This window comes from Eutrigla gurnardus (genome assembly GCF_963514095.1).
Source record: "Eutrigla gurnardus genome assembly, chromosome: 23".
NCBI classification, from domain to species: Eukaryota; Metazoa; Chordata; class Actinopteri; order Perciformes; family Triglidae; genus Eutrigla; species Eutrigla gurnardus.
Window position 1 is genome coordinate 13,851,103 of NC_139934.1, and position 23,731 is coordinate 13,874,833.

General features: G+C 41.4%; 2 protein-coding genes across 2 annotated transcripts in view; both read right to left on the bottom strand.

The window, feature by feature from the left end:
* The window catches only part of vgf (VGF nerve growth factor inducible), a 150,876-nt gene that overhangs the window by 18,665 nt on the left and 108,480 nt on the right, over positions 1 to 23,731 (bottom strand). The window lies entirely within an intron of this gene.
* On the bottom strand, positions 820 to 4,182 carry serpine1 (serpin peptidase inhibitor, clade E (nexin, plasminogen activator inhibitor type 1), member 1). The gene is made up of 9 exons (XM_084002945.1): positions 4,124 to 4,182; positions 2,944 to 3,182; positions 2,607 to 2,831; positions 2,321 to 2,515; positions 2,019 to 2,217; positions 1,796 to 1,896; positions 1,618 to 1,704; positions 1,448 to 1,531; positions 820 to 1,346 (listed from the first exon to the last, which is right to left on the bottom strand). The coding sequence occupies exons 2-9, from the start codon at positions 3,179 to 3,181 to the stop codon at positions 1,303 to 1,305; spliced, it is 1,173 nt and encodes a 390-aa protein (XP_083859071.1). The 5' UTR covers position 3,182; positions 4,124 to 4,182; the 3' UTR covers positions 820 to 1,302.

A 23,731-nucleotide genomic window follows, 5' to 3' on the forward strand; every position in this document is an offset into this window, starting at 1 on the left:
GAGAGCTGAAAAGAAAATAATGCTTCCATGTTTTTGTTTTTTTACATTTTCATATTTATGAAGTATTAGTCTAGTCCTACTCCATGTGAAAAGTATCCTGAGACAACTTTTGTTGTGATATGAGACTGTAAATAAAGTTGAATTGAATAACAGCTGAATATTTGCTACTCCTGGCAATACCTCTGACCATCATCAGCCAAATAACCTTTCCTGTTTTCATTATTTGACAGTTCTTCAAAACTGCAGAAGAACACATTGAAGGATGATTGACGTTATCCAGAGTGATGAAATTTACTGATTATTTAATATGATTGTGCAACTTGTGAACATGTACTAAACCTACCACAGAGTTTGAATGTCTGGATTTAATTTCAGTAAAATTCTGAAAGTAACACTGAACACTCGTGTTGAGAAGCCAAAATGTATTAGTGACAGGAAATGTCCAGTTTCAGCCACAAGGAGGGTTTGTATACTACATTTTTTTTGTATTGGCAAATAACACTTTAAAGAGAGTAGTAGCTTTATAAGTGTTTTAATCAGTATTTTTATGTTAATATTCCACATCATTGAATGAGAATTTGTGCCTGATATAGATTTTCCATGATAACTTTTTTTGTTAAATAAACATATTTTTGAGTGGATGGTGACTTTAACAGATAATCAATTTCTTGAACAAATAACAATCATTTACCTCGTGAAATTTAATGAAAGCTTTGATTAAATTGAACCAGGCCACTAATTGTGTGTAAAGCATATTTACCTTTTAAAATAAGGGGATCAACTTTTTGGCTGTTTGAACACAGTAATTAAAGACTGTAGCTTTGTAAAAACATAGTATTTTAATAAATATAAATACAGCAAAATACAAATGTATACATAAGGCAACAATAAGGCAATAACAAAAATAGACATGACATAACATTGTAAAAATAGATAAAAAATACATCTCTTTTGTGTATTTATGCAGTGCATCCGTGCCTGTTGCGTCTGACGACAGTCATCTACTTAATCAGTGAACCTTCCTTCATATTCCTTTCTGTCTTGTCAACCACAAACATCCAGAGAAATAAATTAATGGCAAACATAAACTCTCACTCAATCGGGTTTCCAATGTCTGTCGTGTTCAATCTGTGCATCCCTTTGCCCCAGTCTTCGTATCCTAGGCACGTTATAAATAAAGTTTTCAGTGAACTAGTCCGTCGAGTCGAAAGAAGTCATGCGTACAGTAGGGTCTTGTGTGGTCGTCATGTGGAGCGTGAGCAGCAGTAGTCAGACACAGTGGAATGAAGTCTTCAAAGCGGATTATTGTTGAGGCTCGTTCAACTGGCCCATGAACAGCACGGCACCTGAACACAGGAAGCAAAACATTAGACACATAAAAACAGTCTGCCCAGGGCTGCTCGGCTGAATGGGGCTTTCAAAAATAAAAAGGTAACGAGAGTGTTACCTGTTTGTTTGTGCTGGATGAGGAAGAGGAAGGGTCGGTCCAGAGTGAGCTCCTCAACGGCCATACGAGAAAACATCACGGCAGCTAACGGAGGGGAGGAATGAAACTCAGGTCAGTCGTGAGATTCTCAGACCACTTGGGTCAATATCTAACCCAAATATTGGGCCTACCTGTTGCTGCTGCTCCCTTGGTTCCTCGTTCGTTCACCTCGATCTTCACTCTCTGCAGGACCTTCGACACACACAGCCTCTCGTCAGCTGGAGGACAGAAACACACTCAGGTTAGATACGGTACTCGCTAACATGCTCACTAACTCGCTAACATGGTCTTCATAAGAGGTTGACTTACTGGTGATGCGTGTGAAGTCAGCGGTCGCCAGGTTGAACATGTCTCCCAGCCCCATGTTGAGCAGAGCGGCCTTCAAATTCACCTCAGAGTCCAGAGTAAACCTGTGATAAAACAAATCCTCACTTTACATCCTGGTACGGAATCAAACCGACAAACACCTGACGTGTCACACTGTATTCTATGAGAAAGTCTTTCTTAAAGTCATTTTGAGAGTCTTTCTCACCTGGGCATGGCCAGCTGCCTCTTGACATTCCTCAGCTCCGTCCTCCACTGCTTAATCCTTTGGCTGCTCAGATCGGCACTGAGCGCGCTCAGTGGAACCTCGGGCTCGAAGGGTGACACCAGGAGCATGCTCAGTGAGTCCTCCTCGTACGGGACCTCTATGACATCATAGTCCACCCCGTCGGCGGTCACAAACTCTCCTGTTGATCAAGGAGAATTGAGATTATAGATCAAATTTTTCTAATAAAGTGCAGTAATTAACCTTGACCATGTTTAGATACAGAGTCAGTGCTTCGGACGTACCGTAGTTGAAGCGGTTGGTGAGTCTCATCATGTGGACGGGCACGTTGCTGCCGTTGGCGCAGTGGAACATCCTCTCCTGTGTCATTTTGGGGTCAAAGGGAACCTTCCAGACGCCCTGGAAGTGGAGGGCATTGAGGAGGACCAGGCGGGTCTCATCAGTCAGAGATCCAGACGCCAGGAACTCTGGGATGGCACCTGCACAAAGAAAGGAGATCCAAGATGTCAAACAAGATTCTAAACATGAACTTTGGAGAATCCTGCAGATGAGGTACCAGCCGGTCTGTACCTGCAGTGTGGTCCGAGACCCAGGAGTTGATGACGCTGACGGCCTGGTCTGGCTTGGTGAAGTCCACCTGGTTCGGGTGGGTCTGGAAGGCCTTGGACAGGGCCCGGCGGTAACCCTTCTCCAGGCTAATCTTCCTCTCCACCATGACCCCGCTGGCGGTCTCCACTCCGTCCTCGCTGGACAGGTCGCGCTGCAGGAGGCGCTGCTGCCGAGACATCCCTCGCTCTGCAGGAGAAGGTTGGTCTTATGGTTACACAAGTAATACCTCATTTATAAGAACACGTTTAGTGCTGCATTAGCACATAATCCTGACTATTTTCATGTACATATCACCCACCTTGCAGAGAAAAGCCCATGGCAGCAGTTAAGGCCTTGCGGGTGCTGCCAGCAGCGCCGAGCTGAGCCATGGTCAGGACAGACGCCACGCCGTACGGGGACAAGGCCACGTTCTGGTCCACAGAGTCCTGGGCCAGCTGTGAGAAGACCTTCAGGCCAAAGTCGGTCTGTTTGTCCTGCAGAGAGCCCAGCCCCGCTCTGCTCAGAGTCAGCAAGAGGAAAATGTACGCGCAAATCATCCTGGGAGAGAAAGGAAAGAGGAGGTTTGAATTCAGCAATTTAAACTAAAAACGAGGATCAGCAAGTAAGTATGTTGGGTTGCTCAACGCCGGCAGAGAGACTCTAAACAGCTAGCAGATGTTTTCAATTAAACTTTGGGTAAAACCATGGACCACATTTAATTTGTAGAACTAACTATTTGTATTACGTGTGTGTGTGACTCACGCAGGATGTGTATACATTCGCATGAGTGTGCTGGAAAATCTGTGTGTGTCAGTAACATTGGTTTTCCACTGCAGACATCAATACTGGGGCTGCAGCAGCTTCACCTACTGTAGCTGCTGAGGTCAGGGGTCAGTGCTGTGACGACAGCCTGTGTTTGCACAAGCTGTCACGTCCACCTCCGAACACACAAGCTCTCACTGATCCCCACAGAGTAATACACCCATGCTTGATTTCACAGTTGTGCATTACGTCCAAGTTAGACTTGTGTGAAAAAAGCTTGCTCAGAGAGCTGCAGCACACTGAGCTCTGAATCAACAGAAAACACTTCACAAATACTGAAAACAGCCATGTTTTTAGCAATAAAGCATTATAAATCAGGTTATTAATGATATATGAACAAACCCCTTTGTAAAAACCTTCAGAATATTGATATTTTATGAATTGTTATGTTTAAATACGAAAATGAAGCATTTTCTAGTGGTACAATTAGGTGAAATGCAAATAGACAAAATAGAAAAATAAACATCTCAATGTGTATTTTTCAGTGGATGAAAAACAATGTTTTGCCAGGAGTGTCTAAATAAATAAAACAGTTATGATGATCCAAGTCATCGCCTATATCAAGTTTGATATAACCATGAAGACATGACTATAATATTTCCGGGTGCTGTAGACCGTATTAGATTAAAGATTGTTATTTCAGAAGCTCTAAAGGTTTAGTCCGGAGTTCTTCTTACCTTTTGGTTGGTAATGTTTCAGATGTAGTTCAGCAAGTCTCAGCTTCAGTCTGCTGCTCGAGTCTGAATGCCTGAATGAGTTTCTCTCTTTTTATAGTGTAGAGCTGCACGGTCCCGCCCCCTCACAGAAGTTATTAGAGAGGATGATGTCATCTGACACTGTCTGGACAGGCTTCCTTTTCATGAACACACACAACTCTCTTCTCCGCCTGTCTGCTTCTTTTGCCTCAAAGCATGACACAGCATATGGAAAGTCACTTTAAGTGTTTTCCCCCGTCTCACTCAAACACACGCACGCGCACACTCACGCACACACACGCACGCGCACACTCACACACACACACACATGCTGTGGCATGTGCAGGAAGGACAGTGTCCTCAGTTTCCCCTGAAGAGAATCAGCCCGTAAGGAAACGGGTGTTGTCTTCTTACGTTTTTTGTTTTTTTTGTTTGTTTGTTATTTTTTTGTGAATATTCTGAAAAACAGGTTATGAGAAGTGATGATAAAATGACATGTCTAATAATGAGTGGAAATATACCCTGTAGTTTGCCACATTATTGTCCATTGTATAACAAACTTTAAAGATTGATTTACCCTCAACTAGTAAAACATGCATTTTACAATTATGATGATTTGTTTAAAATTTAAAAGTGTGCTATCTTGTTTTAAAAAAAATGTAATTTTGCACATAAATTATAAAGATGATACAGACTTATTACCATTATTGCTGGAAAATTGAAAAACAGTGTTAGGTAAGTTGCTCCAATTCACGTTATTCTGCATTAACAGTGTGTATATGAGACAAAATATGTCCAGATTGTTCCTGATTTACATCCAAATGATTCCAATTTTAGAACATGTCATTTGTAAAGTTGTTGCATGGCTGTTTGTACTGGGAGTAGTACGACAAAAATGGCCATTTTAATAAAGAAACAGTTGAATCTAATGTGCAGATCTCTTCTCCGGCCACCGTAAATATAAAATTGCTATTTTTTTACACACATTGATTCTTCCATCTCTACCACCCATCTAGCTGTTAACGACACTTAGCTTATCTTTCATACTCCTTCTGCCCCTCACTTTGGGGTCGGGGGGTTACGGGTGGGGGTGACACATCAAAACACCAAATTTGGTCGTAACTTCAAACATTCCTTATCCCTGTACTCACCAGGAATCTGGTCGACGGGACAGAGAACGGGACTCAACACATTGTTTCCAAATCTATCTGGCATGAGGCTGCTGGCAGACCCACAAAAATCTTAATTGAAGCCACTTTTTTTCTCAGAAGTTAAAAAACTAGAGCTAATAAGAACCTTCTGGATGTGACACAACTTGGATGTGTCAGCTTCTACTTTTTGGTTTCAGTGAAAAGAGGACCAGCGAATTTATCCAGAAGGTGTTTAGGCATGGCGAAATATGAAGCCATAATGGGATGAAAGGGCCGAGACAACCACATTACAGACATGTTTTCTCACTCTCTCTAGTGGTTCAGCATCTCTCCACGTGTCCACGTGTTCTTGGTTGGTTGGGTTTTATTTGTCTGGGATTTGACATATCTGTCTCAGTGATTTATTTCTGCAATATCTAAGCATGGCAGTTATGTACTATACTACTAGTACTGTAAGGGCAAAATATGTTTTTTCAATAAGCCACCACTTAAATGTTTTTCGAGATGCGACTGTGTGAAGCATTGTTGGGTATAAATGATCAGGCTGTTCTCATTGTCTCACTGTACGAAAAGTAATTTGTTCATAATCCATGTATTCATAAGCCAGAACGTAGTATAAATAGTGACAAATTCCATGTAGGGAGGAGGTCACGAATGGATTAATTAAAAAACAAAAACAATCAGACTTTCACCCAGGACGGCTGTTTGTGTCCTGGGTGAAAGTCTGAATTTTGTTTGTAATTTATGTAATTTACTTACTCCATGTTGCAATACGTACGCACAGATTCCTGGTAATGATGGGCATTCGTAGGATGCACACAATTTAGATTTTTAAGATACTCTCAGGTCATTTCCCCTGTCTCTGACCGAGGATCACCAAATAATGAAGATTATTATGGTATGGAATCAAAGTAGCAAATTTGTCAGCTAAACATGAATTCTTTGAACATAGTTTCACAAAAATCAGTTTCAGGATTAGTATTGTCGTTTACGGCAACCTGCTTAGCTACGTGTGTTACGTCAGGCAAGTTCCAGTAGTGTAATTATCCATCCTGGTTTCAGAATGATGAACCCAGTTGGAGAACAATTCGAAACAGAACAGGATGTAAGCTTTTTTTCTATTTTCCCAAATGGCATGAAAAATTGTGAATATAGCTGCTGTAAATGGGGGGGGACACTACTCGGCCCCCCGTAGGTCTGGGCTGAGACCCGAATGTTCAAAAGAAAAGGACAAACCCAGGCTGTAAACTGAGATGATTAGAAACTAGACTGCCCTGATGTCATAGCCTTCTGCCTTTTATCTTCCTTTATGCCAAGACAACTATATAGTGAGGGACATTTATGGGCCCGTTTACACTGTCTTGTATGGAAGACAGTTTTAGTTCTGAGTTTGGTAGTGTTGCTCCACTTTAATTGCCCTGTTAAATAACATAGTACAGCTAATTTATTATCAAGCTTAAAGAGCTGCAGCGACCACTAAATAACTAAAGATGTGAGTGCGGGAACAACCACACAGAGAATAATTTCTACATGTGATGAGTCATTTATGGGGACTTTTGTTTTCCCACTGTTACTGCACATGTCATCCTGCTTTTATTTAGATAGTGTTGCCAAAAATATACAAAGCATCAACACATATCTTCTCCGTAACATGACATAACCCCGCAACCCCTGAGGATTTGGTTTATTCCATATAGGGTTGTGAATGGAAATGTGGAGTGTACCACCCACTCAGTTATCTGTGGGGGCTTCAGGAACATGGGACATGTTGCCAAGACAACACACAACATCACAAGCACAGACCTGGTAGTCATTAAATCACAAAGGGTAAACTAGTAGTTGATACATGACTTCTGACAAATGTAATAATACCTATAACACCTACTGATATTATAAGTATAAGTCATTGCTGAGGAAAAAACAGCTACTTGCATCTTAACCCCTCCCTGATTGAGTATTGTGCATACAACAATAGAAACAGGACACCACTCAGTCAGCAGAAACATTTTTAGCATCCTACAACCAACAATGGGATACCTTGAAAGACTAAGTTTCTGAACCAAAAATATGTTTCATGAATAAGTTTCATATCAGCTTGGCATCCCGCTCGCAGAATCACACAATGCCACGTGGTTAACGTTGTTAATGAAACTGTTGGTTATCTTTGGGAAACAAGACTACTAGCTAACTAGCTAGCTAACTAGCTCAATAACGTATCGCAACAATGTAGCGCAACAAAAACTCAACACAAAAAACGCGACGTAAAAACGCTAAAAAACGCGACGTAAAAGTGCAACCTAACAGCCTAACAACATAGCCTGACATAGTGTAAAAAATAGCAAAACAACATAGCAAAACAACATAGCGTAACAACATAGCATAACAACATAGCGTAACAACATAGCGTAACAACATAGTGTAACAACATAGTGTAACAACATAGTGTAACAACGTAGCGTAACAACGTAGTGTAACAAAGTGACTACTGAAAGTAAATAACATCCGCCCTTTGCTGACTCCCGAACATTATTATTATATTGTCATATTAATACACTTGGAGACTGAATTCACAGGAAGAGAAAACATATATAATCACAGCTACTGAAGAAGCAGTTGTCATAGAAACTATACTGACCAAATGTGTGGACTTATGTCCCCCCATATTTAATATAACACTCCTTTTGGTTTTGGTTTTTCATTTCTCCTCGGAAAATTACATCGACCCACGTATGTTGCACAAGAGAAAAGATGAGGAGAGGGAATCCCCTGTTTCACTTGCTGACCTTTTGACCTTGAGGTTTTGGCTGTGTGGAAAGAATGACATTGTGGATCTGAAGGCTTGTGTTTGCTTCCATCTTTGTGTTGTCAGTTATTTTTAACCGTTGGGATACTCTTGCACATGTGAACAGCGTGTGATCAGACCGGTCTGAACTGGTGAATTTTATTATTATCAGCAATAAGAGATTGTATTGCTCTTCTTGCAAACTATAACATGTTTTGTGTAAACTCTGCGGTTTGTTAGTCATGAGATTCTTGGTCATTTGGAAGGATTTTCCTTCGTAATCTGTGGTTTCAGTGTAAAAAAAAGAATAATAGTCAGCAAGGAGAGATTTCTGCGACAAGGAGCTGATACAAATAAAAACCAGCTCATACTGGTCTGTAATTACAAAAACAAAACTCTACCCTTTTAAATGTAAATCCAAATCCAAATAAATGTCATAATCATTTATTATGTATTGTCAAAATATTGAGACCAAATTACGCATTAACACATTTAATTATAATTCTATGGTTGTTGAATGGCAGGATTTAAATACAATTGTAATTTAATCTATTTAAACTACTGTGAGGAACTTTCATTTTGTGTTGATTTTGGTGGTCCCCTGTGGATAAACGTGGTGGTGTTTCCCAGCACCAGATTCCCTGTTGAAAGCCTCTCATTTTACTTCAGCATGGTCTGACAGTCTGCCCAACTCAGTCTTGGTTCTTGTTCTTCCGTGTCTAACCTGCCTTCCAGCCCGGCCCATCAATATGGCCCGGGCCTCGAGGGCCTCCGGCTTACCAGCAAGGTGATGCTCTGCTCCTGGAGCTAGAAGTTCACCAAAGTCATGGGGAGTCATCTGCTGGGGAACATGCATGTGTGTACAAAATGTAATGTAAGGTAGGGTATTTCAGTATAAACCAACTGAGTGCGTCTAGGTTACATTTAATCTAAAGTTAAATCTTTTTCTCATCGTTTCAGCCCTCCTTCCTTTTTTAACCCCCAACACAGAGCTTTCTCATTTTTGAAAGGAAAGACAAACATCCTATTTTGTTTGGTTTGCATGATTTGGTTTTCTTTTTTAAATTATAAGACTACTGCCTGCATCAGTTATTGGTCAGTTACCTCCTTAGGGTTTGAACCCAGCATGAATGCTTCGCTTTCTGGTAGATAGATGTTTACACATCTCTGTGGCAACTGTGGACCCCCCTGTATAAACATGGAGCAACAAACAGGAACAGACCTGGTTTGTCATATCAGTCGACAGCGCATCGCTCATGGGATTAAAAAACAGGAAGCGAATCAAAGGGCAGAGATAGTCACTTCCTGACGTCCCGGCAGTGAATGAGAATAAAGGCTATCTTATTTGTTTTGGACATTCTTTGTATGGTGGTATGTTGGAAAACACCAGACATTGGATGCAATTGTACTTAGATGGTTGGTGAGGCCGCAGTGACGGACTCAGGCTGCCAGGGCCAAAGAAAAGAAATCCATTTAGGAACAATTGCCAACTTGACATGCAAGTCGCCACTCTGATACCAAGCTTCCAGCACAACAGTGCAAGGTTCAAGGGCTTGGTGTGAACACTGAGTGGGCATAAATCAAATATTACGAGTACAATGTGATGTCAGTAATGATGTAAAACAAACAACATTTGGATCATTATAAGCTTGTATGAAACGTCTCAATAGCATGGATTGCCATGGATTTCTCTTTTGCACTGAAATGACTCAAGGTTGAACCCGGAAGCATGACTCAAAGTCAAGAGGATCAAGATTAAAGTTCACGTTTACTGTAATAGGGCAGGCAGGGGTCAAAAGCAGGAATTAGACAGTGTGGCAGGGATGTGAGTGGCAATGGGCCGGTTTATATACGCACACTGCTGGACGAAGGAGGGGAATCGGTGCTCTATACCTTTAAGGGATGGACCAAAATAAGGCAGTACCAAGTTGTTAACAAATGCAAGTGATCATTATTGATCTAGAAAAACTTGAGTATTTGTATGGTTTTGCTCACAGCCAATCACCATCGTCGTTCTTCTATTTATGACCCTGTTCACCAACAGACCGTGGGGAGTGAAAGCAGGTTGTGTTTACAGACAAGAAGAGGAAAGCTGCCGCCGGTAAACGCAACATCTCACACTTAAAGAATTTGTCCAACTGACAGATTCATTCTTGATAGTCGATTCCATGACCAAGAATGACCGGATCGCACCGTAGCATTAATCATGCTGCTGAGTAAACCTTTACAGCCCCACTGTGTGGCAAGAGTTTCCCAACAGTGAAGGTTTATCACGCATATGGAAAGTTATAAATGTTGATCGAAATTAAAACAAATCAAAACCTCTTGTTCTCAAAAATAAAGCGGCACTTCTATTAAAATCCCAAATCCAAATGACTTTAAACTGTTGCAATGGTCTAAAACAAACTATTACATTTAGACATATTGGAATGATTTAATCCAGAACAATAGAAAAGCAATAATCAGCCGCATGGCAGAAGAGTATGCGCCTGAAATGGCAAAACATTTTTAGAACCCATAAGATGCTCTTTTGGTTTTACTGGACATTTTTAAGGAGAAAAATATAGTAACAATCTAACAACCATAATCTAACAACCATCTCACAGCAGTTCTGTTACATTCATGGTAACATCTGGGACTTTACGAGCATCGTGGGTGTAAATCCCTCCTGACTTCCCAGGAAGATAGGACTCTCTTCTGAGGAAAAGTGGGACCTCAAAGACAAAGTCATAGACCATCACAGATTGGATGGTCACATTGTTTAGCACAGCAGCAATTCCTTTATAGTACACAATCCTTGACAACACCAACAAAGAGAATGGTTTGTTCCAGGGTTGTTTTTGGACATGTTGGTGCCCCTGAAATACTTGAACAATACTTTAGCCTGCTGCACCAAACCTGTAACCTGTACAGCTCTACTTTAAGAGAAGTTATCAGGTCGATAATAATATTTTGTGTCATCAGATCCTTTACTGCAGTAAAAGTATGATTCCCTGGGAAAATACCCCTCAAGTAAGAGTTTAAACGCATCATCCTTCAGATTTCTAAACTTTGTTACATAATCTTTCCATCGCTGCAAACAGAAAGTGCGTAAACAGGATGTACAGTATGAGCTGTTATGGTGAACCACTAAGTAGGAGTTAAAAGGAAAATAGGCATGGAAACTCTATTGTTTGGCCGGTGTTAACCTGCGTGTGGTTGCAGTGAGTAAGTGGGTGAGGTTGTGGTGAACCAGACTGAATGTACAGACAGAAAGATCGGCACGCTGCTGCATTCAGGAATACACTTGCATTAAGCTCGACATGCACAGTTACATAACCTGGCCGGCTCCTGCTGACCCTCCATAAAACAAGACTGAACACAGGGAGTCTAGAACACCTCATACCTGCTCTCTCACACGGCAACAAGCCTTCATCTAGATAAACCCTCAGTGATTCCACAGATAACACAACCTGGACTTGTCCTGGATACACCCAGTTTTACTTTATTTACAAAAAAGACAGCAATAAATCATTCTGAAACAACTTCCAACATGTTTCTGACGTTTTTAGGTGCGTTAAGTAAGACTTTATGTAAGATTTTCTGCAGTTCTGAAGGTCAAGATCCTTTTATTCAAACGCAGGTTCTCAAATGTCAAAGACAACAGCCTGATCTCACGGAAACAATTAAAGTCAATTAGGAACCTTTGTTGTGGTTCAACAGAATTGGTTGAGGTGGATGATGGGTCGAACACAGGACTTGTGTGAGGAGAACCCAGAAGCACAACACAGGAAACACCCAAATAGGGTCAGGCAGAGTAGCAGGGTCGAGTACACGGGCAGCAGGGTCAAGACAGGCAGACCTGTAGACACATCAAACTAACACTGGAGCGCTCAGCAGTAACACACAAGACAATCTGGCAGGGGAACAAAGGGAGATGGCCTGAATAAATACTGAGGGAATAACGATGATGGGCTGCAGCTGAGGAGACGGGCGGGGAAACCAGGTGAGGGGAACGAGCTGATTGCATGAGAGGGAGTGGCTGGATCTGAAATGACAGGAGAGTTAGTGACATCTATACTGTAAACAAACCCAGATAACAAACAGGGACTAGGTGGAATTTGTGACAACTGTTAGAAACCAAACCGGAGGCTAAGTTATGTAACAAAAGTTCTTTTCACACAACCCATGATCTTTTCTTTTCTAAACCCAAAAAATGAGTTTGTTTCACTGTCTTTCAAATCTGTTAGTCATGTCACTTTGCAAATCCATATAGCCATTTTCTCATCTAAGGTCGGGTCACGCTTAGGCCACTCTACAAGAAATATGGTGCTAAACTGCAAGTAAAACACAATCTCCGGTGTAAAAGCAACATATCCTCATACAACCATGTGTACATGTGAAGGAATTTCCTCTCGACCTGATTCCCTCAGTGTAACATTAATACATGTCATCTTATGAATAGGTTCACATTTAATCTGAGTTCTTAAGTGTCTGCTTCTCCAGGCGAGGTAACAAACAAGACACAAGCGTGTCTCTCAGGGCCGAACACAGAGTTCTTACCTTAAACATAGACATAATACAGACGCCATGGCAGCTTCCTCAAGATAACGTAGCCCTTTATGCTCCATCAGCACATAAAATCACGTCATCTAGACATAAACAAGGCAACGACCTTGTTGTTTGTACCACAGACGGTCTCTGGTTTATACACACAGTCGGGTCTGGTCTCTGGACTATTATGAGGTTCTATCGTAGACCTCTAGGGGACCACAGACAGTTAAACATTCAGATCTCGACCTTCACACTGTTGATTGTCTGGCGAGGACGTCCATGTTTGGTCTTTCCTCTCCCCACTGTTAGCTGCCTTTGAAAAGCCGACATCATTTAAATATACATTAATTTATTACCACATCGTGTTCTGACTTACCTCCGCCCCACCCCTTCCTCCCCACCTGCAGAAGAAAGTGACTCACTGTCTCTTTTCACCACATTTGCACCACCCATGAGGGCCGGTGAGTCAGTGTTGCACCCGCATCTCCCTTAACGGCGATAACAGCGTCTTGCAAGCAGACAAAACAAATAGTGTAAAGTCTGGCCCTCTTTAACACAGTGGGCTCGGGCGTGTATTCGTGTGCACATGCAAAAAAAACCTGCAAATACATTAAGATTACGTAAGAGAACGCTCCACGCGTTACACCCATTGACCTCTGACCCAACCCTGTTCCTCGTCTAAAGACACCTAACCCTAACCACTGGGCGCTTTAATAAAAAAAAGCCTCAGCCTCTCATTTTGGCCACGTTTAAATGAATCGAATCCCACGTGGGGAAAAAAAGTGCACTTAATGATATGTGAGGTGCTGCAGAGTGTTTGTGGTTGGAGGTCGCTGGGAGGAGCACAGACGGACGACTGACATGCTGGTTTCCTTTTCAATCCTAAGGCGGCGTCTTCTTCATGACCATTGCTCATTGCTCATGTCATTTTATCAAACAAATGAGTTACTGCAAAAATGATTCATATTTCTTGAGTAAATTTAGCCACGGGTCATCCAACAGATTGTCTGCCGGTGATAAGTTGTATAAACAGACACATAATAAAGTAATCCGTCTGTATGTGTGTTTACTTGTCAGCATCTCAGCCGTCCCGAAACATATTCCCCTCGTTTGTTGTGTTGATTTGTCATCACTGACTCCGTGTTGGAGCTCAGCTGCTGCTGTCGTAACAGTGTTACATAAATGGACCTGATCAGACAAGAGACTCGTCTGAAGCCAGTCAGACCCAAGCTGTTACATTCTAATACAATCAGTGACATTTTTTCCACCAGAATCTGAAAAAATGTTGAAAATGCACTTTTTCGCAGCACCAGAGAGAAATAGTTTAATGTTCCACTTCCATTTTAATATCACCCTGACCTCGGCCACTTGGTCTTTTAAATAGAAAAAAAGAAAAGAGCAAAGTCTCGCACGCACACACACACCTCCCAGCAGTGACTCACTCCTCACATCACTGTGATGAAACATGCCCCTTCACCCTCGGTCAGCTTCCCCCTGTCTCCCCCTGCCCTCCGGTGACGGTTCAACCCCTCAGAGTTCGGTACGAGTCGAGACTCGACCCCGGGTGCATTCTTCCATTTGCTGGATTCACAGTTGGGCTCAACAAACACCTCACACTTCCAGTAAACCGACAATAACAGGGAGAGCGACGGAGGTCTGCTTCTAATAAATAGAGCACAGTAGCTCCTGCTGGTTGGAGGGTACGTGTTAACCCATCACACCGCTGTTACTCAGCCCGGCATGCGTGTTCCCCCGGAACGTGACATGGAAAAAACAGTCAAAGAGCTGCATTTATTTATAAAGTCTTACTCATGTTCCCCATGCTGCACTTTCCTTGAGGGAGACCCTCTGTGACATACGTCCTGACTTCGTCATCCCTCCCTACTCCCTTGTCAATTCATGTGAGCAGAGAAGGAAAAGATGAGCGGGAAACCATGTGAGGCTCCAGAAATCAGATCCAGCTGTGCTGCAGTTCAAACTATTTCCTCCTACGGACGAGAAAAGTAGGAGCAGCGGCAGCAGGAGGCTAACAGAAGAGCTGTGTCCCACCTCCATACATCCTAATGTATGGAGCGTATCTTTATTTATTTATAATCTGTCTAAATACAAAAGAAAAAAGCAGACATACCACAGCAGTTTCCTCCCTTTCTCTGTTAGATGTTATCATAAATCCATAAATCAATATGTATACCTTCATGCTTCTACACACACCTACAAGATCTATCAAAAGAACATCAAATATTCATCCGGCTAATCTGACTCGAACGTCTTTCAAGCCAGAATTCTTCAGTCATCCTTTCAGTTAAAGCTGTAGATGGTAACTTTAATAAAAAAATAACTTTTTTTGTTTTCACTCCCACCCTCATGTACCTTCACTGGCTCCCGGTCAAGTCCTGCATCTCCTATGAAATCCTCCTCCTCACATACAAGTCCCTCCCCACCCTCGCCCTCTCCAGTCCTCTGGCACGGGTCTGCCCTAAACCCACCTGTTCACAACGACCTATGGACTCTCAGTCATAATAATAATAACTTTATAGCACCTTTAAAAACAGACGCTTACAAAGTGCTTTTGACAGTCATCACTCCTTATCTCCGCCTCATTGTGTGGAAAGCGTCCTTGGGTCCCTTGAGAGGCGCTTTAGAAATTGAAGTTATTATTTGCTCAAACAGTCACTAATCCTCAGAGAAGTACATCATCTGTGAAGGAAAGCAGGTTCCTCAGCGTCGTTTCAGTGCTCTGGAGTCTCGAACACAGCTGTCAAACTGCTTTCTGGTCTACTTGAATCTAAATGGACCATAATGTACTAAATGAACATCATGCTGGATTGAAGAAGACTTGAAACTAGAGATTGAGACCATAAACTCATGTTTACTGAGATAATAAACCAAGTGGGAAGTAGGGTCATTTTCTCATAGACTTCTTTTGGCAACCAGTCGCCGCCCCCTCACAGCCAGTAGAGAGAATGCAACTTTAAGGCACTTCAGTCTTGGCTTCAACATCTTTCTGAAAACATTTGAGGTGAGAAAGCCTTAAGATCATATTGATCTGTGTTGACAGTTTGACAGAATTCAAAAGCTTCACCAGCAGTGATAACAGCTGACAATCCTCGTCTCTGATTGGTTAATTTGTGTGTGGTGGAAGGACTATCTGCGAGTACTGCTGTCAGAATAAAGTGACACTTTCAGCAAATATAAAACAAGTCATTTTCTATTAAAGGGAGACATTCTGTGGGTTATTTTCAGTTAACAGTAAGTATGCGTGCTGACAGCTGAGAGTTCCCTACTTGCAAAATTAAATTAAGTAAAAAGTTTTAATGTGTCAGGGAATTATAATGCGGAGAGCTGCTTAAAATGTCTTTAAAATGACCAAAGATGAAGAAGAGCCAGAAGAAGAATGATGGGTGATGAAGACGTGGGTCACATCATGATGCAAAGATGAGTCAGGAGCATTTAATGTCTTCTCCATATCTGTATTTTAACATAATGATTCCACAGAGCGTCGGCCAAATGTGACTCACCAGCTCTCGTATGGAGGACTGCCATGTGTGAAAATATACTATATTTTATATTTAGGTTGTGAGCATGATGAAACGCATGTGCGGGAAATAACTTGAGCTCATGTGGGATGTCTTTCATTGGAAAAAAGTTGGCAACACTGGGAGGGGTTTTTTCTGCTTGGCTTTAAATACAGGTTTATGTTTTATACGATGACGCTTGAGTTCAGAAACACAGCAGCATCTGGTGTTTGTTCCAGATGTTATACCTGCTCACTGAGGAGTAATGTTAAAGCAGAGTTTTTTTATTTTATTTAAAAAGAATATCATAAGCTTTAAACTTGACCCACTATCCCCGGTGTTTATTTAACCTATTAAATTATATTTTATATATTTCTTTATATATATTTCAACTATTTTATGTGTTATTGTTGTATTATTTAGTCTGGCAAAAATGATATATATATTTATATATATTTATTTATCTAAAAAACACTGTGGGTGTGTGTTCATGCCCATGCAGACTTGCCTGTATTAACAGTGAGTTAACGCAGCGTTCACTCCAAAAAGGGAATGTTCCAATAATAGAGACCGAATGTGGTTAGAGAGAAGGAAGCTGAGTGGCGGTCAGGGTGATTAGTAACAGGAAGTAACTCATGGAAAATGAAAGTTACACACAGGAGAAAATATGTGTTTTCGGTCTAATCATGAGAAATGTCCTGAATTTAGAATAAGTGACTACTCATAACTTAAGGTTTTATCTCAATTTCCAGTCATTGTTGTGGATTGTGTAAGAATGGACTTTTTTCAGCTATGCAACTCTGTGATTAAAAACACATTTCAATACAACATGCCAGAGACAAGCAGGGCTTTCTGTGTTAAAATAAATAAAATAAAAAATATTTGAAATGAAAAATCAATTAGCTTTTTTTTGTTGTTTTCAGCTGCATCACTAAGTCCTCCTCAGGGGATAGAGTGGAAATATGAACAACTATGCAGCTTTCGACATGCGACTGGCTCAGATGGCATTATGTGTGGAGAGACTGATTTTAGTCATGCATAGTGTTGTGTAGAATATACGTCCATGCTTACAATACAATGCAGTTGTATTGGTGGCAGGGCTATTAATAAATTACAATATATAATAATCATTGTTATTACTGTCCATCTCGTGTAAGCAGAATTACTTCTTCCAGACAAGACAATGACAAGTGTTAGTGGGTTAATTGCGCCACTCTGTGGTAGCATATAGTTACTGCAGTTCCGTAGTGAGCCATTCAAGCCAAATACCATCTATTTCAAGTCTGTATTTTGTGATACGCAAGCCGATGCTCGGAAATATGGCTTTAAAAATAAACATACAACTAAAATCATCAATACGATTTAATTCTGCCATGTTTAGTAGTCATATATAAAGCGCTATTTCGCCACGCAGCAATAGGTGGCGCCGTGGCTTAGTTGGTTAAAGCGCCTGTCTAGTAAACAGGAGATCCTGGGTTCGAATCCCAGCGGTGCCTTTTGTGTTTGCAGTTATGTTCGTAAGTATTAGTAAGTTATGTTTCGGTATTTTAGTACCGGTGTGTTTATGATTGTGTTTAATCCTTCGCTTGTTAACATTAACATTTAGGGAATTTAGCAGACTTTTGTCCAAAGCGACTTACAATAAGTACATTTGTCAAGAAAAGAAACCACAACATATCATCGTGTTCTGCTTGTGCGCGGCTCGTGCCTGGTCTCGCGCCTCAGCAGCCTGTTGTCCGCGTCCGTGGAGAAACGCGCGACTTTACCTGGGGCTGCAGCTGGTCTGAGCGGCGCGCGAGTGCCACGCGCAGGGGACCAGAGTGGGGGACCATAGGAGCGGCCCCGGTATCCCGCCGTTCATGCACGGGCGTCATCTCTCTGTTTTTTCTTCTTTCGCTTTTCAGCTCCAGATTCATGTTGTCTTTTACTTGCAATTATTATCTCTCAACATCCACAGATTGCTAATTATGGCCACTTTAAAGTGATGGTCCGGAGTGAAATGGACCCTAGGTAATTTCCACCAAGACCTCCAGCCAAACACCCCCTCGGAAGCATTTTTAGCGATGGTCAGCAGTGGTCAAGATAGCCGTTATGAGCCGAACGGCTTCGTAATAGCGCTATGGTACTTACAGTATATCTCGTAAATGTCCCCACTAATAATGCATGGAATGTTACCAAACTTCTGCAGTAGTACACATAGGGTCTGTACTCACAAAACGAGCTATTTTAAAGTTTGTAAGTACATCAGGAGTTTATTTAAAAAGAACACTTGCCTGATAGCTTCTACTGCTAAAGCTACGCTGTTTGCGTAGACGGCACCGTGTTTACACAGCTTCTTCTTCGTTGGTGTTTAATGGCAGTCGGCGTATACCCAGCTGTTTCCGTGACGCGAGTTTCATTCGAGAGTATGAAAAGGTTTCGCTTTATTTTTTTTTTTCATAAATGCTATATGCTTATCAGGTCGACAAGTGTTGACATGATAATACAAGCATTTATAAAAAAAACTTTTTCATACTGGCGTGAAACTCGAGTCACGGAAACAGCCGGGTATACGCCGACTGCCATTAAACACCAACGAAGAAGAAGCTGTGTAAACACAGACGTGCCGTCTACGCAAACAGCGTAGCTTTAGCAGTAGAAGCTATCAGGCAAGTGTTCTTTTTAAATAAACTCCTGATGTACTTACAAACTTTAAAATGCCTCGTTTTGTGAGTACAGACCCTATGTGTACTACTGCAGAAGTTCGGTAACATTCCATGCATTATTAGTGGGGAAATTTACGAGATATACTGTAAGTACCATAGCGCTATTAAGAAGCCGTTCGGCTCATAGCGGCTATCTTGACCACTGCTGACCATCGCTAAAAATGCTTCCGAGGGGGTGTTTGGCTGGAGGTCTTGGTGGAAATTACCTAAGGTCCATTTCACTCCGGACCATCACTTTAAGCAGAAGCCGACACAGAGCAAACTCAGCAAAGACACAAAATGGGCTATGCCATTTCAGGGAAGCAGGGCGGGGGGAGACTGTTTTTATATATTAAGCAAAAACAGTTAATTTGCACGAAAGAGTGATGGGGTACACATTTTTTAACAAAAAAAAAAAAACGACGGGTCTGTTCATAAATAATTCATATATATTATTGTAATGTAATAATGTAGTAATTATGACATTTTTAATCATCTTAATTTTGGGGGGCCCCGCTATAGGTAAGAACATATTACCCCTTTTTTGGGGGGTGGTGTTAGTGGGTCTGGGTCATGCTATGCAGAGTCGAGGTGAAGTCTGAACAGGTGAGTCTTGAGCCTTTTTCGGAAGATAGCGAGTGATTCTGCTGTCCTGACATTGGTCGGAAGTTCGTTCCACCACTGAGAACCAGAACAGAGAAGAGTCTGGACTTTGCTGAGCGACATTTGTTTGCTTTCAGCGATGGTGGTACCATGTCTGTGGCTTCACCAATGTTTGAAGGTAAATGGGTGCCGTTCCATTAATTGCCGATAGTTCTTCAATAACATTAAATAATGTTTTTATGTTTATTTCTACAGTTCCGCGATGGAAAAATGAAAACATTCGCTGCGAGCAGGGTTCGAACCTGCGCGGGAAGATCCCATTGGATTTCAAGTCCAACGCCTTAACCACTCGGCCATCGCAGCTGGTTTATACATTGATGTTTAGTGACAATAAAACTATCACGTGCTCTGCATCATACATACGATGAATGTCTTATTGCGGTAATATCTTAATCACGGATATTCTGATATACTAATAGTACTGATACAACAATAACTTACTGTAGCGTCCGCCAGGACGGATGGGAAAGACGACGAAGTTGTTCAGCAAACTTACATTTATTGCCGTACAGGTTACTGTCGGCCGTAACCACGCCAAAAACCATCCCAACGTCAAGCGAGCGGGGGATTCCCAAAGTGCGCGAGCTGCCACCAGGGGGTGCGCGAGATTTAAAATGTAATGGCGTCTGGTGTAAAAAATAGTACACAATTAGGCTACAGTGTTGTTTTTAAGAGGGATTTTTCATAGCATACAATAAAAAAACAATAACCATTTCCTTTGTAATCCCTTTTATTTTAAAATAAAATAGCTACAAATAGGCCTACTGGGAATACTCTCACACACCCTCCTGAACGTGATGTTCTTGTATATCTACTGCAGCAGACTCAGATTAGTCCAGCAGTGACACATACCTAATTACTTTATAATGTGTTTAGACAGATAGTACCTTGATCTTACTGATCACCTAGTTTAGGGCGTATGGACGACAACAAACACATTTATTCAAGCTTTTATAGCCGACTATTATTCATACACACACATGTCAATTTTTTGCTATATAAAACATTTATTCCACTACATCTCAGAGGTAAATATTGTACTTTTTGTCTCCACAACATTTGTCTGACAGCTTTAGATATTTCACATTTTAAAACAACGCATCTTCAAAATTCATTTTGAATTTGAATATTTGTGATAAACTTAAGGATTAAATGTTCCTTCACGTGTAAGGTAAATTCTTTCACTTTTGAAGCTAAATAAAGGCCTCTCGGGTCGGCTGGAAAATGCTTTGTCACTAAGCTGAAAACAGGAGTGTTCTTTTGAGCTCATGAAAAGTTGACTTGTAGCCATGACAATTACATTTTTATGCATTTTCACATCCACTTGCACTTTGCCTAATTACTCATGGACACTTCTGAGCCACACCCAGTTTTCTAAGGTGATGTGTAGGTGAAGTGTGTTGTATGTTGGTACAAAGATCAGCGATTCCTCATCTGGTTGACACTCCCTTGGGGTGTTCCCATACATGCATATCATGTTCTTTCTATATTTGATAACATTGATATATGAATCTATGCACTGTTTGTCTTACTGTGAATGTATTTGAGTCTTTCTGAATGTTTCCAGTGAAGAGATATGAAGTACCCTCCAAGTCGGGGGTGCCCTCCCAGGAGAGAAAATGTGTTGAAGTAACCTAAAGCTAAGGTGCCATTACAGTGGCGAAAATGTGATTAGGTACCCTCAAGTCTAGAGTGCCCTTCCAGTGGAGAAAATATGGCGCTGCGCCCTCTGGGCTGCACTACATGCTCAACAATGTTTTGCATGCTGGTGCCCCTGAGCCCACAGCTGGTGCCCCTTCTATTTTTTCCATCCCTGCTCCTCAGACAGTTTGAGTCTACCACTGCAGATTCATGAACATACTGTTAATGCCTGGCTTTTACTGATCAGGGAGCTTTCCTCCCACTGAATCACATGGTTTCATATATTTGAGAGAATGCACCATTTATAGTTATGTGGCAAATCCAACCATGCACACTGAAGTGGAAAAATCTCATCTCACACTCGACATTTGTCATTACATAATGTAAGCACAGAGCACACAAGTAGCATAATACAACACACATAATTCCTCTGTAAGGACTGAATATGAATTTTGAAGCCAACTGCTACTGCCTTTAGCACTAACGTATGGATATGTACAGATTTACTAAAATACACTAGATTGCAACCATGTACAAAGTGCACAGAATTTGCTCTGTTATGGTGAGAACCAATACAAATACCCCCACCTCAATCGTGAGGAGTTTCCCCCTATTCCATTATCTTTATGAGACACGGACTTCCATACACGCACACAGATAACTGACTTATGCTGATGATCGTTGTATGACTGTGAAGAAAATTTTTAGGTTTCATTTTTACAAGCTGCTCTGGTCAAGTCAAACAGTTAAAGTGATGCACAGTAATGTAGTCGGCCAGTACATTTAATCAAAACAGCGTTACTGTCAGCAAGAAAAATTCCAGCATTAATCAAAGGCACTTTCCTTGTGTACTGTTCAAACATAAGGACACGTGTGACCGGTTGCCATTCATTATGTGATCAGAAAAGCCCTCAGATCAGAACAGAAACATGCCCTCTTTATATGCCCTTTGTTCAAATACTGGCTGAACTCTACTGAGTCTGTAGCCTGGATTACCAAGTTTCCCAGGGACCCAGAAGATCAGGGTCCCAGGTTTAACAGCTGATCATTAACAATTATTAATTTTCAAAAAAAGTCAAGTGCTGTACAAAATCAAGACTGACACGTCCTAAGTCAAGTCTAAGGCAAGTGCCAAGTCAAGTCCCAAGTCAAGACAAGTCATCATTATTCCTACTCTGCAACTCGCAGGTGATGGAAGTTGGTGTTTTTATGATGTTATCTGTGGATGGAGGTATTACAGTATTGTCCCATTCTGGTGGACGCAATATCTCAGGAACGCCTGGAGGGACCGTCCACTCAAGGATGAACTGATTTGATTTTGGTGGTCAACAGTCACTGTTACCTCACGTCCGTCCCATTCTCGAAAAGCCTGAGACATCTAGCACAAACACTGACTTGGAATACATTTTACGAATTTTGTGATTTAAGGTCAAAGGTCACTGTACTGGGCATCTTTAAGAACTGAATCAACAGTTTCAGCGTGATGTTTTTCGATTGACTATCTGTGAACTTATCACCTTAGAGAGATTTTCCGTTAAGTTCATGTTTAAAAGGTTTGAAAAGCATCTTCTTCATCCTTGACCAGATGTTGGCATGAAACCTCCCTGAACCAAATTCAAGAGACTTTCCTGAATATTAAGGCTAAGGACTGGGATTCAATCCTCAAGGCAGAGAGTCGTTCTGAAACCTTAAACAGGAAGTAGGTGATTTCAAGTAAATGGGCTAAGACTTGCAAAACCAACAGTATGGTCCCTTAAGGCAATGATTAGATCTCACTTTCACAGATAAAGCTGAGCAATGTGAGCGTCACTGGTGATGGGGTGAGCCCGAGATCAAAGTGCACATGGACAGGAAAGTCAGTCTGGTTGGTATGGAAACAACGTGCTATGTGTCTAAATAGTGCAATGCAACAAAAGCAATGATGCTGAAAATATAAGAAGACCTAGAAAGAACAATTCTGTTCAACTCTAGGAAATCTGAAGCCACAAAACAACAACAAAAAACTCTTTGTTTTACCTCTGTTTCAATAATTAACATTATATAAATTGCTAGGATGAATTGATTAAAAGCAGCAGATGTTTTTAGGGCCAAATGAAGTCCCAAGTCAAGACTGACAAGTCTTAAGTCAAATCACAAATTATGTCCCAAGTTGAGTCATTTGTACCCTCAAGTTTTGCATGTTGGCCTTCGCCATCTTGGATCTTTCAACCAGAAGTGACTTGAGAGGGTGGAGCTAAGTACAACGCTGAAACAGACATTTAGAAGTAACCAAAATGGTACCCAGTTAACTTTCATGACCCCTGCAAATTGTGAAGGGGTTAAAGTTGTAAGACGAAAGCACAGACAACCGGTCGCCGTGGTAGCGACCTGTCAATCACAAGATGGCCCCGCCCTAAAACAAACTCTGCTTCATCATCTTTTGGACTCTAAATGGGACCATAATTCCCCATAATAAGTAAAATAAAGTCTATTCACAAGTCATGTGACTTGAGTCCACACCTCTGAATTACAATGTTACTGTATTTCCATCTCATACATTGAATTCAAGCCTTTTTCTCACACACGTCAATATAGAGCACAATACGAAAAGGTGTGTCCACGTGATAAAAGTATGCCATTTA

Excerpts from the sequence above, each read along its gene's own strand:
- serpine1 (XM_084002945.1), bottom strand. The coding sequence starts at position 3,181 with ATGATTTGCGCGTACATTTTCCTCTTGCTGACTCTGAGCAGAGCGGGG. Across the intron at positions 1,705-1,795 it reads TGACTTCACACGCATCACCA|CTGACGAGAGGCTGTGTGTG; the intron begins GTAAGTCAACCT and ends TCTGTCCTCCAG. Across the intron at positions 1,532-1,617 it reads CAAGGGAGCAGCAGCAACAG|CTGCCGTGATGTTTTCTCGT; the intron begins GTAGGCCCAATA and ends CCCCTCCGTTAG.